The sequence below is a fragment of the Bison bison genome, unplaced genomic scaffold (assembly GCF_000754665.1).
Source record: "Bison bison bison isolate TAMUID 2011002044 unplaced genomic scaffold, Bison_UMD1.0 scf7180017864533, whole genome shotgun sequence".
In the NCBI taxonomy this organism is placed as follows: Eukaryota; Metazoa; Chordata; class Mammalia; order Artiodactyla; family Bovidae; genus Bison; species Bison bison.
This window is the reverse complement of record NW_011495082.1, coordinates 9522002-9538567: the sequence shown is the minus strand read 5'-3', so window position 1 is coordinate 9538567 and position 16566 is coordinate 9522002. Positions and strand designations below refer to the sequence as shown.

General features: G+C 35.8%; 1 protein-coding gene across 4 annotated transcripts in view; it reads left to right on the top strand.

Annotated features, from left to right (window-relative positions):
• Positions 1-16566, top strand: part of TTC37 (tetratricopeptide repeat domain 37) — a 100844-nt gene that overhangs the window by 25028 nt on the left and 59250 nt on the right. For 3 of the 4 annotated variants that reach the window (XM_010831944.1, XM_010831942.1, XM_010831943.1), the window contains exons 10-25: positions 573-713; positions 1528-1629; positions 2616-2755; positions 4708-4794; positions 4878-4981; positions 5739-5865; positions 6499-6678; positions 7072-7196; positions 8098-8351; positions 9666-9768; positions 11944-12120; positions 12209-12353; positions 12523-12601; positions 12682-12743; positions 12852-12908; positions 14729-14797. In XM_010831944.1, the coding sequence (XP_010830246.1) occupies positions 573-713; positions 1528-1629; positions 2616-2755; positions 4708-4794; positions 4878-4981; positions 5739-5865; positions 6499-6678; positions 7072-7196; positions 8098-8351; positions 9666-9768; positions 11944-12120; positions 12209-12353; positions 12523-12601; positions 12682-12743; positions 12852-12908; positions 14729-14797 (1952 nt within the window). The remainder of the gene's footprint in view (positions 1-572; positions 714-1527; positions 1630-2615; positions 2756-4707; positions 4795-4877; positions 4982-5738; positions 5866-6498; positions 6679-7071; positions 7197-8097; positions 8352-9665; positions 9769-11943; positions 12121-12208; positions 12354-12522; positions 12602-12681; positions 12744-12851; positions 12909-14728; positions 14798-16566) is intronic. The other variant, XM_010831945.1, reaches the window with a different exon arrangement.

Sequence of the window (16566 nt, the reverse complement as noted above, 5' to 3'; positions counted from 1 at the left end):
TAGTGCTGAACTTGTAAGCCTGAGAAGAACGTGACTCAGTCTTTGTACAGGGTGCCGTGTGCTGGACGAGTCCACTGCATCTGGCACCTTGGGTGTCTCATCTCTGGCAGTACATTGTTGTCCAGGGAGAAATTAGCGAAGATTCTGTCCTTTGACAAGAATTCCTTCATATAACAACCAAAATTGTACTGCTGAATAGAAAAGGGAGACCTGGTGGCAAGCGGTGGCTGAGTCTTAGCATTATGACAAGTAGCCATAGGTTTCTTGTGTGAAACCCTTGAGTATGACAGCAGGTTTGGTTTACTGATACTGCTGTGAATAAAGTGGTTTCTACTTCTGGTATTTAAGAACAAGAAGGAACATGATTTTTTTTTAATGAAATGTTAATGTTTTCTAGATTTGTTGATCTATTTAAGTTTTGAATTCCTGGAATCAGAATGTGGAGGTGTTTGTAAGAAGCCAGCTTTTGAGATTTAATTTTTCAAAAACTTACATCTTAAAAAGATTTATGGTGCGTAGGTTTTGGCACATATTGGTATATGTATGCTAATAACTTTTTCTTTTAATTCCAGGAAGTCTTACTGATGAGGGAGAACAGTATTGTTGTAGACTAGTGGAAATGGATCCCCAAAGTGGTACAGGTCTCATAGGTTTAGGCATTAAAGCATTACAAGACAAAAAGTACGAAGATGCTGTTAGGAACTTAACAGAAGGTAAGTGTGTGGGGTGCAGAGTATAACATGAGGTATAGGTGTCAGTCAGCAGTTATTTATCTTTGGGCCTTTCTTTAAGGAATGTATATATTTAGGATAGAAGCAAAAAAAAAAAAATGTACATACATATTCTGGAGTCTGCTTAAGTTTGAATTCCAACTCTGCCATTCACAAATTTCAAGACCTTAGGAAAGTTCATTAAACTCTTTATGTCTTATTGTTTTTATCTGTAAAATAAAGATAATGTCTCCATCCTTAGGAGGCTTTAGTTTAGTCTTGCCCAGTATGATGTTTCTGGATGAACTTTGATTCAGATTGAGATCTGAGTGACAGATAGAAAGCCTGGTGCTGGGGAGGGTGCTGTGGGCTGAGAGTTGAGATGGCCTGAGGCGAGAGAAAAGCTGGCATTCGTGGCACTCCTGGCCATTCAGGGAGATTGGAAAAGGAAGTATGAGAACGAATGAGGCTGGAGAGGGGCCTTGCAAACCTCATTAAGGAGTTTGTGTGTTATCCAACTGGGAACCATTGGAAAGTCTTAAGTATAGGGATTTCATAATCCCATATGTATTTTTAGAAATATTCTGACTACAGTGTAGAGAATGAATTTGAGTAGAGGGCAAGCACTTGCACTGATCTGGGATGGATGATGGAGATCCCAACTGAAGTGATGGGCATGGAATCAGTGTGACTTTGTGACTGGTCAGATGGGTGACAAGGGAGAGGGGAGGAGACTCATTTGGGGAGTGGGTGGCGGGGCTGTTCACCTCAGTAGTGATGGAAACCTTGGACTTTGTGATTGCTGTTATCTTCTTAGGGATAAAGGAAAGCCCCCTCTGCACAGCTGGATGGTATCATCTAGCAGAAGCCCAAGTAAGAATGCATAAACCTAAGGAAGCTGTTCTTTCATGCAATCAAGGTATTCCTGACATCTTTAAGGGTGGTCAACCCTGCTGCTTCTCGTCTTAAGGAAGAACGATGGTGGTGCTTTATTTTGTATTCTAAGTTGACAGCTAATTTAAATTTTACTGGGGAGATTAAAAACCCATCAGGAGAGGGGTTCAGGATTGGGAACACGTGTACACCCGTGGCAGATTCATGTTGATGTATGGCAAAACCAATACAATATTGTAAAGTAATTAGCTTCTAATTTAAATACATTTAATTTAAAAAATTGAAAAAGAAATAAAAGTAGAAGTGAAAAAAAAGCCCATCAAGTCTGTATGCATGTCTACTATTATATTTATTTTTAAACCAACAGTGAGTATTTTTCCAAGGTTACTTATAGTTGGAATTTTGATAAAGCCACTTTAGGCTTGCGTGGTGATGCTGTGTGTAATCGGGAAGTTTCTGGTGTGTTCTACAACCTTCACTCCAGTGTAGATTCTTGATTCCTCTAATGTAGATAATAGACAAGGAAAGGTATCTTAGAGCTTATTTGAATATGTTCACATGGGTCAGGTGTGGGTGTCAGAAATCAGGAAAGCGATTCACTGCTCTTGACCTAGTTGGTGACCTTACTTCTGCAGCTGAGAAATAATTTACCATGGTTCATCCTAATTCAGCTTCTTCACCCTTCCCTTATCTTTAATGGGCTATTTCTGTGATAGATGCTTTGGCTAAGGGTTAACCTCTGTTATATAGCAGATATAGACAGCCATTGTTGTGTTTCAGGATGTTCAGTTTTATTATATGTTATGTGAAGATAGCGGTTTTAAATTTTGATCTGTTTTAAATTCAGGTATTTTCATAAAGAGTTCAGGGAAAAATTTATATTTAGCTTTGAATTGTTCTTCATGTATATTGTTTCAACAGTTTATATATCTGTAATTTGTTATGTTACCCTTAAGAAATGAAAGTGAAGTGTTTTGGTTGTCTTCATTTGGCTGTCCTTCCTTTTGTCAGCTCTGAAGAATATAGATAATCTTGGCGTGTCTGGTGGCAGTCTGCATCAGAAGAATCTTTGTCTTCGTTTGAAAGCAGAGGCTTTGATTAAACTCTCAGATTATGAATCTTCAGAGGAAGCAATTCGTACTCTTGATCAGGTAGTCTTATCATTGAATTTTCCCTTCGTTATTAATATTTAGTTTCTGGTCAACCGGGCATCAACCATTCTCTCCTTGCCACAAATAGTTACTTAGGAAAACTTTGTGTTAGAGGTATGAATTCACTAAATCTGCACTTCTGTAAGTTATTTACACACTTGGAAACTCCTCAAGTTATTTGTTTGCTTCTTGGTTAAGTGGTTACAATGTTTTTCATATGATGCAGTTTCTTTCTTATTCTTGCTCTTATCCTCCTTTTCACTGTTTGCCCTCTGGGGTTATAACTACTTGATTATTATTAATTTGAAATTCTAAATTTTGCCCTTCAGATAATATTTCATAGATTATTGACAAGAATTATTGAAGACACTAGTAGTTTCATGGTGCCTTTAGAGATATTTTTCAGATAAAGGCTATTTTTTGGTAAAACTGAAATTATATCACTCAGTATATTGCACAGTTTTTAATTTTTAAAAAAAAAGTCCTTGTTTTATATATTTCAAAGGGCTTTGCATTTCATAGTATTTCTTTAAAATTAGAACAGCTGTCAGAATCCTTCAAAACCTAGTATCATATTTTCTTGTTTCTACTTGTCTTCTTGTCTTCATCAACAGTGTGTTTTGTGTGGATGCTTTGGAGAGGTCTTTCCATAGTTTTCTTTTTTTACAAAAAAGAAAAGATGAGTTTCTGGAAGAACTGGTGGAATCCAAGTCTGAGACAGAAAATGTACAAGAAGAGTCCAGAACATCTTATAATGCGAGAAATCAAAGAAATTATAAATGGCTATAGAATTATCTCAGAAGGGTTCAGGAGCTAGCATGAATTGATTTTTGCAGACTAAAGAGGGGATGCTTTGGGAACTAGTAACTGCATTAGATTAAAATACATCATTTATACTTAAATCCTTATGTTAATGTTGATACCAAAAAAATCAATGAACATCCTTAATAAAGTGAATCTTTGAAGGATGCTAAGGGACCAGTTAGAAAGAAAAAAGTACCTTTTGTGTCTTTTATGAACTGTTCCTCAGAACAATCAAATAGATACTGAGAGAAGAATCTTCTCTTTGTTGAATTATGCCACTGAGTAAGGAAAGAAGGAATGATAGAATCGGAAAATCACTATTTTCCAGTCTGAAATGGATTAAAACATCAAGAGAAAAGAAACAACTAGACGAAACCTGGAGCAGGTACACACGAGGTATTCTTGCCAGAGCATCAAACCTAATCAGACCAAACTTCTAGACCTACTGATTTATAGAAGATACAGGGGATCAGGTAACATGTCAGTACCATGAGAACACATTTATCAAATGCCAGACTCTGAGAAATGATGACAGTGGCCTGTATTTTCGATAGTAAGGGATCAAAAAAAAAAAAAAGAGATGGAGGAGAAGTCTATAAATTAAAAGAAACTTAAGAGACGTATCAACCAGTGGAAATGTATGCCCCTTATTTAGATTTGATTAAAACAAATTGTTTAAATATTTTATGAGACAAATGATAAATTTGAATACTGGCTAATTATTTGATGATGTTAAGGATGTATTATTGCTTTTGCATACGTGTTTATGATGGTAGTGTATTATGTTATTAAAAACAAATTTATTAAATATAGATACTGAACTGTCAAGTGAAAATTTATAATTTGGGGGTAATCTAAGCAGGAATTTGATGAAATGGGTAGAAATACAGATGGTAAAAGATTGGCTTTGAGTTAATAATTTTGAAACTGAATGATAAGTAGATGTGGGTTTATTATGCTATTCTCTAACTTTCTGATATATTTGAAATTTTCTTTAATGAAAAGATTACAAAGAATGAAAGTGTTAATAGTGATAGAAATCAGGACCTCTATCTGAGTCTTTATACTTTGGTTATTCTTTAGTTAAAGTAAACTCTGCTGCATTGTGTTGTGGGAGATTTATAGCAATTCTTTAAATTATTTTCTAGGTTTCTGATGCAAATAATATCCCAGGACTTTTGGTTCTCAAAGGCTTGGCCTATCTGAACAAGGGCTCATTAGATGAAGCTTCAAAGGTTGGTGTTTTCATTTAAGCTGGGTTTTTAAGTTAAAAATTACTTTTGTCTGGACATGGAATTGATAGATGTATACTTTATAGATTATGGAAGACCTTCTCTCTTCTTACCCTGACCTAACTGAAGTGCATGCCCTGGAGGCTTTGATTCATTTTACCAAAAAGGACTATCTACAAGCAGAAAAATGGTGAGGATATATTTAGATTGCTCATAAATCTAGACATGTCTTAATTTATTATTTCTTGAAAATTCGAACTGAAGGAATCTGATAAAGATTTTCATTGTTTTTGTTGTTGCTAAGCTGTGTCCAACTCTGTCACCCCATGGATTGTTGGCTCCTCTTTTCTCCACTCTCTTCTGGAGTTTGCTCAAATTCATGTCCAGATAAAGATCTAGTTTTGCATAAGTTTGCTCTTTGTAAGCTTTACTATTTTTTAAAAATATATTTTTTTTATATAGCACAGTAAATATGGAAAATTTCATGGTGGATTTTTGAAATCTCATTAGCTAATCATATGGTCAATAAGTATGTGTAACTGTTTGGTTTTAAGTTCTTCTTTAAATCTTTTTTTTTTTTCCCTTCATGACCTAAATCCTAAGTCCCAGTATTAATTGCTTAGTCATGTCTGACTCATTGCAACCCCATGGACTGTAGCCCACCAGGCTCCTCTGTCCATTGAATTTTCCAGGCAAGAATACTGGAGTGGGTAGCCATTCTCTTCTCCAGAGGATCTTTTGGACCCAGGGATCAAACCTGGGTTTCTGGCACTGCAGCAGATTCTTTACCGACTGAGCCACCAAGGAAGCCACAGCTTGTTTCTAATTTGGCGTCTTTGAATTACTCAAACTTTTAGTGTTCCAGTTAGGGGTCTTCTAATTTTTTTAATCTATCTACCTGCCTACCTCCCTATCTAAATATGCCATCCTTCCCTTTTGTGACTTAGTTTTCAGCAAGCTCTTGAAAAAGATCCTGAAGTTGCTGAATATCATTACCAACTTGGGTTAACATATTGGTCCATGGGTGAAGAAACAAGAAAAGATAAAACAAAGGCTCTGACCCACTTTTTAAAGGTGACACATTCTATCATTTAGTTCTTAGTTGGAATGGATTTGTTATAAAATAATAAATATTGATAACCAAATAAGTTAGGTACTTCAGATTACTCTTTACTGAATTGTTTGTTTTGTGTTTCATCTCTCACGCCTAAGGTTTTGTGAGAATGTTGTATGGGTTTTCTAGGAGAAAATTAAACCATAAAATTGTAAAAGTTACTGATTTAAGAAACATATGTTATAGAAAATGAAACATAATTACCTTTGGAAAACAATATTGCTTTTAGGTAATTCTACTCTGCTTTTATCAGTGTATGAGTCTTATATACTTCTCCATGTTTAACATATATTTTAGGTGTGTAACATCTACAAGTTTTGCATCCCTATCTTGATTCATATAGTCAAACTGATGAAATAATAAGTCAATTTCACATTTTTTAAAGCAAAGAAATAGTATTTTTATGCTTACTTTTATGTAAGTAGTGATGGCTAGCTTTCATGTCTGCTTTTAATCTTACGTTAAAGGATGTTTTGGTATATTGTATATTTAATTTTTTTCTCTAATCTGTGTATTTGTGTGTGTATGTTTTTAAAGGGACCCATCCTAACAAACTTTAATATTCTGTAATTATAAATTTTTTTTTTTCAAAGGCTGCCAAACTGGATACATACATGGGCAAAGTTTTCTGCTATTTAGGTCATTATTACAAAGATGTAGTAGGTGATAAAAACAGGGCCCGTGGATGTTATAGGAAAGCTTTTGAATTGGATGACACCGATGCTGAATCTGGAGCTGCAGCAGTTGACTTAAGTGTCGAGCTTGAAGAGATGGTATGTCTAATAATTTAAACACTTTTGTCTTTTATTTTATTCTGAGTATAGAAGTAGAGATATATTTTTTTGTTATTCTTTTTTTTTTTAATTTAATTTAATTTTTTAACTTTACAATATTGTATTGGTTTTGCCATATATCAACATGAATCTGCCACAGGTATACACGTGTTCCCCTTATTTTTAGATGCTATAGAAGTATTTGTGCCACTGCTTATAAATTGAGTAAATTTTTATTGGCAGATACTGAGTTGCTTAATGTTGAAAGTGTGGTTCAGTATATACCAGTTTAAAAAATCAGAAGTGGTAAATGAAAATATATCTGTTTACATAAATGTTCAGTATTTTTTATAATATTTAATATCTCTAATATTAGTCTTTTCTTTTTGTTAGGAAACTGCCTTAGCTATCCTGACAACAGTCACTCAAAAGGCAAGTGCTGGGACGGCAAAGTGGGCCTGGCTTAGGCGAGGCCTATACTATCTGAAAGCTGGTCAGCATTCCCAAGCAGTGGCTGAGTAAGGCGCCTTTCTGTATTTAACTTCTGTTAGCCTAATGCTTCCTTAAATTAAACACCATTTATATCCAAAATGAACTCACAAGTTGCCACCCACCAGGTTGTATTTTAATCGAAGAAGTAGCAAAATTTATTTATGGTTTATTGGCTGTTATTATCTGCATGCACTAGAATTACAAAACTGGATTAACTGATGTCCTTGTGTTAAGGAGAGAGAGAGACGTCCAGTCAAGTAAAGTCTTAATAATATCATGTATATAGTTGGTTCTTAGAATATATTTAAGGAGTGATAATAAGCCAAGGTCAGTATCTTTGTTTTTCTTGCACCGACAAGCATTGTTTTGGGGCAGGAGAGATATTAGTAGCTTGAAGGGCATTTGGGGCAGCTCATTTTTAGTAGTTTGGCTTGAACCGTGTAAAGAAAATGTATTTGATTCAAAGTTGTTTCTTATTTATGTTAATACATAGAATACAGGCATTTAAAATTTTCATGGATATGGAATTTTATCTGAAATTAAAAGTATGCCTGTTATTCCCATTTTTCAACTCTCATATTTCTTGGTGAGGGCTTATAGACTGATGTTCAGATGTATACCTGTTCTGGTAGGATAGGAAATTGGAGTTCTCCCACACAGTCAAGGAAAAGAAATTTTGGTGGGCATTGCTTCAAAAAAGATCTTATTATTATTCATTCCAAAACTACAATGACATTTCTTACTATTAAAAAATTCACATCATAAGAGGGACAGGTATACCTGCTTTAAATAAATATGGGTTTTCCCTTTTATCCATAAGGGAAACCATGGATATGTGTGATTCAGTTACATTACTTTGTATTTTCCTTTCAGGTGTGGAAGTAGTTTTATCACTTTACTTTTCTTTCTCTTTCTTGAAATTCTTAGTTTACAGGCAGCATTAAGGGCAGACCCGAAGGACTTCAATTGTTGGGAGTCATTAGGAGAGGCATATTTAAGCAGAGGTGGCTATACAACAGCCTTGAAATCCTTCACAAAAGCCAGCGAGCTGAACCCAGAATCCACATACAGTGTGTTTAAGGTGGCGGCAATACAGCAAACCCTTGGCAAATACAAAGAGGCGGTAGCTCAGTACCAGCTGATCATTAAAAAGAAAGAAGATTATGTGCCTGCTCTGAAAGGTAATTGCTTTTTAATAGGTCCTTTGACTTTTTGTGATGCCAAAGTATAAAATCCTTGAATAAATTTCTAAATGTATTGAGTAACTTGAAAAGAACTTCTTTAGTTAATCACATGTGTCCAGTAAGAACCTTTTATAGTATAGCTCGTTACATAGGTCTGAATCTAGAAAGGTCAGATTTTGTTTTGTGACAGTTAATAAATAATAATGTGATAGAGATACAGCTTTTAGATAAATAGCATGATAGGTACTGGATCTAAAAATTAGATCTCTAAAACAGGAATTTTCCTACTCTTGTATTTTGATAATCAATTCACTATATCCTCAGAATATCTTAATAGGTTTTAGTTACTTTGTAAGTTATAAAACCTCATTTTTTTCCATTTTTGAACTTTAGAGGCAACTTTCATTGTTTGTAATCATCTAATTTTAGTTCCTTTATAGGTATCTATTCCTTCTTATTTTTGTAATTTAAAGTAAAACACCACCACCCATATTTTATTACTTTTTAAATGATTATTTCTAACCATTAAAAAAAACACTGGAGTTCATTGTATTTGCTTTCCTCCATTTCCTTTTCCTTTTTAAAGAATCAGTGGGGAGTTTAATTCAGAAGTGTTGTATGTCATAAGTGACATGTAACTTAGACCATGAAACCCTTTAAAAAAATATTTTATGAAATTCCTTAACAGAAGAAGAATTCACATTTATTAAACGTTTACTAGGCAATTTAGGAAATTGCTATTTCTTTTAATTTTTATAGTATGAACGTGAAAGTCGCTCAGTCATGTCTGACTCTTTGCAACCCCACGGACTGTACAGTCCATGGAGTGAGTAGCCTTTCCCTTCTCCATGGGATCTTCCCAACCCAGGGATTGAACCCAGGTCTCCCGCATTGCAGGTGGATTCTTTACCAGTTGAGCCACAAGGGAAGTCCAATGAATGTTTTGAATGTAGAGAGATCAAATCTTGTTTCACGACACCAGATGATAATACTGTGATAGCAGGTAGCATCATATTAGGTATTTATTAAGTAATATCCCCATTTTCAAAGAAGATTTTAAGAGGTAAGTAATTTGTTGAAAATCATGAAAATTCGTAGGTTCCATAGATATTATCTTTCAATACATGTTTACTCCAACAGAACTCTGCCATTTGAATTCTTCAATAAATGTATGCAAGACCATGCTTAAAGATACTTTTTATAAAATACCATTAAATTTTGTCTGTAATAGTACACCAATAAATTTATTTGATGTTCATTTTCAGTGTTTCTTTTACATATTTTAACATCTGCAAACTTACCTGTTTTTAGGTTTGGGTGAATGCCACCTCCTGTTGGCAAAAGCAGCTCTAGTCGATTATCTTGATGGGAAAGCTGTAGACTACATAGAGAAAGCACTGGAATATTTTACTCGGTTAGTATTATTATTTATTGTGTTTATTTTCTTAGTATTATAATAAAGTCAAATTTAGAAAATCATTCTCTGTTTATCCTATTAGCTACAGCAGTCATTATTCAGACTTGCAAACGTAAACAATGACAGACTAACCAATTAATTCTGCAACATACATTTGTATTGATTTTACACTGGGGAACAAATATAGTTTCTTGCTTTTAGCAGCTGAAATGCTGGATGCATAGAGAAGAGTGGGAAGGAAGAAGTAGCTAGTGTAGCAGCAGCTTGGGTACCACTGTTTCCGTGTTCTCTTTTAGGAGACCTAGAGGTACGAGCACCTAGTTGGAACTGGTTGGTAAATGGCACTTTAGGTGTACAACTGGCTTTACATCCAGTAGTTAGAGCCTGTGTTAGACTTAAGGGTAGGACTAAAGGTGAAGTAGCAGTCTGATTGTTCCTGGAGAGAATTTGTGTAGGAAAAAAAGTGGTGTCTAATACCAAGAAAGAAGACAGAAACGTTTCAGCAACTCTGGTTATTTTATGGAACTATATTCATTATTTAAGTGGAATGTTATTTGTGATAGATGGCTATAAAAGGTACACAAGTTAGGTGCAGAATTCATTTTTTTGCTCTTAAACATCTTTATTGTGCTTTACTTCCTTTCTTTTCCTACTTGCCTTCTCCTCTGTGTCTGATTGATTTCCTTGCTCTCGAATTGATTTGCTTTGAATATGAACCAAATTTGAAGTGAAAGCTTCATTCTTTTTTCTCCCTCTGATTTGTGTAGTTTCTTTTCAAGTCTTTCATAACACTTAGAACTCTTTCCATAGAGGATGGTATTGTGAAGAGGGTGTAATTTGTTTGAACTAGCGTTTAAAGGTAAATGTGAGCCTCTGATTGATGATGCTTCAGCTCCAAATACTGCCTTTCTGAGTGGAGAATTTTGTTCTGGATACCATGTAGCACTCACAACTAATTACAAGCAGTTATATAGAACTTTTAACGTGATAGCCCCAAGTTTGTATTTAATTCTATACTTGAATGTTCACATAACTTCAATTCTTGTGTGAGGGCAATCGAAGTTATTTCACTTTACAGATATTTTATTTTTTACTGAACTTAAAAGGAGATAAGAGTTTGGGTTGTTAAAACTGCCAGTGATTCTCTTCTTTTTTTCCTCTCTGTTTTCATCTTTCATGCTGTCAATTTTGGAAACTGCACTGAGATACTTAGGCAAAGGAGCAACAAATAGTGTTGCCCTTCCTCCTGATCCTCACATTGGGCTTTCAGTGATGACTTCAATAATTAATCTTGTTTCTCAGAAAGACATTGGAAAATGATTTTTGGCTGGACTCCATGAGTAGAAAAGGCTATGAACAATGTTCCATCTGCTTGTCCATCTGCCAGTAACATAGCTGTTTGTGATGGCTGATTACCAATACTTGGCTTAATTGTGCAATTGCTGTGTTTTATTTATAAGATTTTGAGAAAAGTGAAGAGAAATGAATAGCTGAGATTTTCTCATTCTAAAAAAAAGTGCCCTTTGCCACCATAGTTAATATTTTTATTTATTTTTTGAGCTTGTCCACTGAGTCTTACTTCCTTCAATAAATAGGGATTTTTCACGCTTTCATATTTAGATTTTTGGTATCCTTGAACTCAGAAAGTAAAACTCCTTTGGATTACCAGATATATTTGCTATGTTATACATTTGCTAGTTCTTTTTTTTAAATTTGAGGGAGATCAAGCAAAACCCTAATTTATGGTAATCAACTAAGAGAGATTTACTGACTTTAATGGTTTGGTTTTTGTTTAAATAGACAAACACAAAAAGCATAATTTAAAAGATCCAGTATTAAAGGTAAATTTTAATGGTCCTGGATAATTTATTGATTTATTTATGGGATTTCTGCTGCTTCTAAGAAAAATGATAAAGAGTACCAAAGAAATGTTTGCACAGTTTCTGTCACTTAAAACAATTCCTTCTCCTTCCCCTCTTCCTTTCTTCTTAAAAAGGAGGTAATAAGATTTAAGATGGTTAGTAAATTCAGTAAAGCATTTGCTGCATTTAATTAAGGAACTAAAGACTGTATATATGTACACTTTCCTGTTTTAATTGTATGTAGTAGTGAGGGAGATAAATGCCATGCTTTTTGGAAATAATTTTTAAGCATCGCAATTTCTTTTTTTAGGGCTCTGCAGCATCGAGCTGATGTGTCTTGCCTTTGGAAGCTAGTTGGGGACGCTTGTACCTCTCTGTCTGCTGTCTCACCATCTAAAGTGAATGTCAGTGTCTTAGGAGTCCTTCTAGGTCAGAAAGAAGGAAAACAAGTATTAAAGAAAAATGAGCTCCTCCATCTTGGAGGAAGGTAATTTACAAAGATGGTCATTTGATGACATTCAAATTAAATTAGAACGTCATAAAAAAATATAACATTCACTTTTATATTTCCATAGATGTTACGGTCGTGCATTAAAACTGATGTCTACATCTAATACGTGGTGTGACCTTGGAATTAATTATTATCGCCAAGCGCAACATCTAGCAGACACAGGCAGCAACTCAGATGACCTTCAAGAGTTACTGGAGAAATCTATGCATGTATGATTTTGAGAAATTTTTTATAAACTTTAAAAAAAAAACTAAGTTATTTTCTAAAAGATGCTTTTGATAAAGTAAATACTAGAGTGTTTTCACATAAACTCACAGTTATCTGTATATAAATGCTGATATTCCGAGAAATAAAAATGTATCTAATTTTACTTTTCAGTGTCTGAAAAAAGCTGTGAGACTTGACAGTAATAATCACTTATACTGGAATGCTCTTGGTGTAGTTTCCTGTTATAGTGGTAAGAATTGAGTTAACACTTCAATATTTTTAGATTGTTTTAAACAATAGTTGAGTTTTATGAAAGTCTGTATTTTTCAGGTATTGGAAATTATGCCCTTGCTCAGCACTGTTTCATCAAATCAATCCAGTCAGAACAAATTGTGAGCGTTCTGTGTCTCTGTCTATGAAAAAGAACATCGAAATGTCGTGTTAATAATTTTCTGAGACTGCCATGTAGACAAGGGGCCTAATTTTATTTGTTTTTTTAGAATGCTGTTGCATGGACCAACTTGGGAGTGTTATACCTTGCAAATGAAAAAATTGAGGTAAATACTATATTGTCTGCTTTGTTGTAGTCTAAGTAAAGAACATTTTCTGTGTATGATCTCTTCATAATAATTAAGCTTCTTGTGGAGAAATACTTTGCACATTGTTAATTTATCTAGTGTTCTCACTGATATGCTAGATGTTGGATAGCATTTACTTTACTATATTGAACATTGAATGTGTAAGATTTGTTTTCCTTTCCATGTCCCGAGAAATTTCTGGTTTTATAATTACATTGTATTTTCATTTAGAGGTTAAAACAATTTTATTATGAATTATTTGGGTGTTTTTCTTTTTATCTTTCATACATGTCTTGGGTGGGATGATGAAGTAAGGGCAATGATTAGTACGCTTTAGAAACTTAAATTTAACCCTTGCTTTGGTGATTTAGATTCACCTTTAACAGATATTAATCCCTTTATATGTACGGTGTACTTTGTCATACTCGAACAGGTGTATGTTAGAGAATTGGAGTACAGTAATGGGGAGCCTGTTTGTGGGTCTTGTTTGCTTCTCTGATGGCTCAGTTGGTAGAGAATCCACCTGCAATGCAGGAGAGCTTGGTTTGATTCCTGGGTCAGGAAGATCGCTTGAGAAGGGATAGGCTATTCACTCCAGTGTTCTTGGGCTTTCCTGGTGGCTCAACTGGTAAAGAATCTGCCTGCAGTGTGGGAGGCCTGGGTTTGATCCCCACATTGAGAAGATCCCCTGGAGAAGGGAAAGGCTACCCACTCCAGTGTTCTGGCCTGGAGAATTCCATGGGCTGTACAGTCCATGGGGTCGCAAAGAGTGGGACACAACTGAGCGACTTTCACTTTCAGAAGTTTCCATGGATCTGTAGATAATAGCAATCTATACTGTTTTGTGTTTCAGCCAGTATATTGAATACCATCCTTTAAAAATAGCTCAGTGATATTCTCAGGGATACATGAAGTCTCTGCAAAGACTGCTTTGGAAGACTATAAATAAAGTGAAGAAAAATACTAATTTGGATCTTAAAATATGTGAAAATATTTTTTAAAAATTTAAGCAAAGCCAAGTCTTATTAATAAGCTATGACTATGGTTTTATGGTTAGTGTTGCCTGTGAGCCTACGTTCTCGTAAGGAAGAAAAGACAATATCAGCCATGCAGAGATTATTGGGAAAACAGTGTAAAGCAACATACAATAAGCTATTCTTCATAGCAGAAAAAAGGAAAAAAACATGTGATTTTAAGTGTCTAAGTGCGGTGTCTTGAAAGTTTCCTAAATGCTTAGTGCAGATTTATGTTGGCCATTCCTTTACACCCACTAGCAGTTCTCAGACCGCACTGGTTGTTATTAATAGTTTTATGTTCCCAGTTAAGTCAAGGCAAGGGGAATAGATACAGTCTTCTCTAAGGATTTCCACTAAACCTGTGTTGTGGTAGTCGCTCAGTCATGTCTGAGTCTTTGTGACCCATGGACTGTAGCCCTCCAGGCTCCTCTGTCCATGGGATTCTCTAACCAAGAACACTGGAGTGTGTTGCCATTTCCTCCTCCAGGGGATCTTCCCGACCCAGGGATCAAACCCATGTATCTTGCATTATCAGCCAGATTCTTTACCACTGAGCCTCCTGGGAAGCCTGCAGAACTCTTTTTAGGAGTAGGCATTTAAGACTTGTTTTAGTGTTGCTGCACGTGCACGTACGAATTGTGCTTAAACAGTGGAGTATTAGTTCTCTGTTTCATTTCTATTCATGTTTACAAGTCTGATTTTTCTTAATCTCTTATGCTTTTTTAATATAAGCGATTTAATATTAGATTTATAAACTGACTATTTTTTGTCTTTTTTTCCTAGCAAGCTCATGAAGCTTTCAAAATGGCTCAGTCCCTTGATCCATCTTATTTAATGTGCTGGATTGGACAAGTAAGATACATAGCATATGGTTATTAATAACCTGTGATACAAATAACCTATTAATAGAAAGTGGTATCAGTTCAGTTCAGTTACTCAGTCATGTCCGACTCTTTGTTACCCCATAGACCCAAAAAGTTTAGATTTTGTACTGCCAAATAGGAATCAAGTTACTAGTCTGAGTCTGTCATAGACTAATTGTTTTAACTTATCAACTGCTGGATTTCACTTTTCACACCTGGAGAAGAAGGGGATTGGTCTGAGTGGCCTCCTGGGTTTCGAGTCTTTCAGTTCAGAGAATAGTGGGAGCATCACCCATATTAGAAAATCAGTAATCAGTGATTCAGTTCAGTACAGTTCAGTCGCTCAGTCATGTCTGACTCTCTGTGACCCAGTGGACCACAGCATGCCAGGCCTCCCAGTCCATCACCAACTCCCAGAGTTCACTCAACCTCATGTCCATTGAGTCAGTGATGCCATCCAACCATCAAATCCTCTGTTGTCCCCTTTTCCTCCCGCCTTCAGTCTTTTCCAGCATCAGGGTCTTTTCACATGAGTCAGCTCTTCGCATCAGGTGACCAAAGTATTGGAGTTTCAGCATCAGTCCTTCCAGTGAACAATCAGGACTGACTGATCTCCTTTAGGATTGACTGGTTGGATCTTCTTGCAGTCCAAGGGACTCTCAAGAGTCTTCTCCAACACCACACTTCAAAAGCATCGATTCTTCAGCACTCAGCTTTCTTCACAGTCCAACTCTGACATCCATACATGACTACTGGGAAAACCATTACTTTGGCTAGACGGACCTTTGTTGGCAAAGTAATGTCTCTGCTTTTTAATATGCTGTCTAGGTTGGTCATAACTTTCTTTCAAGGAGTAAGGGTCTTTTAATTTCATGGCCGCAGTCACCATCTACAGTGATTTTGGAGCCCCCCAAAATAGTCAGCCACTGTTTCCACTGTTTCCCCATCTATTTGCCATGAAGTGATGGGACCAGATGCCATGAGCTTCGTTTTCTGAATGTTGAGCTTTAAGCCAGCTTTTTCACTCTTCTCTTTCATTTTCATCAAGAGGCTTTTTAGTTCCTCTTCACTTTCTGCCATAAGGGTGGTGTCATCTGCATATTTGAGGTTATTGATATTTCTCCCAGCAATCTTGATTCCGGCTTGTGCTTCTTCCTGCCCAGCGTTTCTCGTGATGTACTCTGCATATAAGCTAAATAAGCAGGGTGACAATATACAGCCTTGACGCTGTATATTGACAATATACAGCCTAGACTGAACCAGTCTATTGTTTCATGTTGAGTTCTCACTGTTGCTTCTTGACCTGCATACAGATTTCTCAGGAGGGAGGTCAGGTGGTCTGGTATTCCCATCTCTATCAGAATTTTTCACAGTTTATTGTGATCCACACAGTCAAAGGCTTTGGCTAGTCAGTAAAGCAGAAGTAGATGTTTTTCTGGAACTGTCTTGCTTTTTCGATGATCCAGTGGATGTTGGCAATTTGATCTCTGGTTCCTCTGCCTTTTCTAAGACCAGCTTGAACATCTGGAAGTTCATGTTTCATGTACTTTTGAAGCCTGGCTTGGAGAATTTTGAGCACTACTTTACTACCATGTGCGATGAGTGCCATTGTAGAGTAGTTTGAGCATTCTTTGGCATTGCCTTTCTTAGGGTCTTGGAATGAAAACTGACCTTTTCCAGTCCTGTGGCCACTGCTGAGTTTTCCAAATTTGCTAGCATATTGATTGCAGCACTTTCACAGCATCATCTTTCAGGATT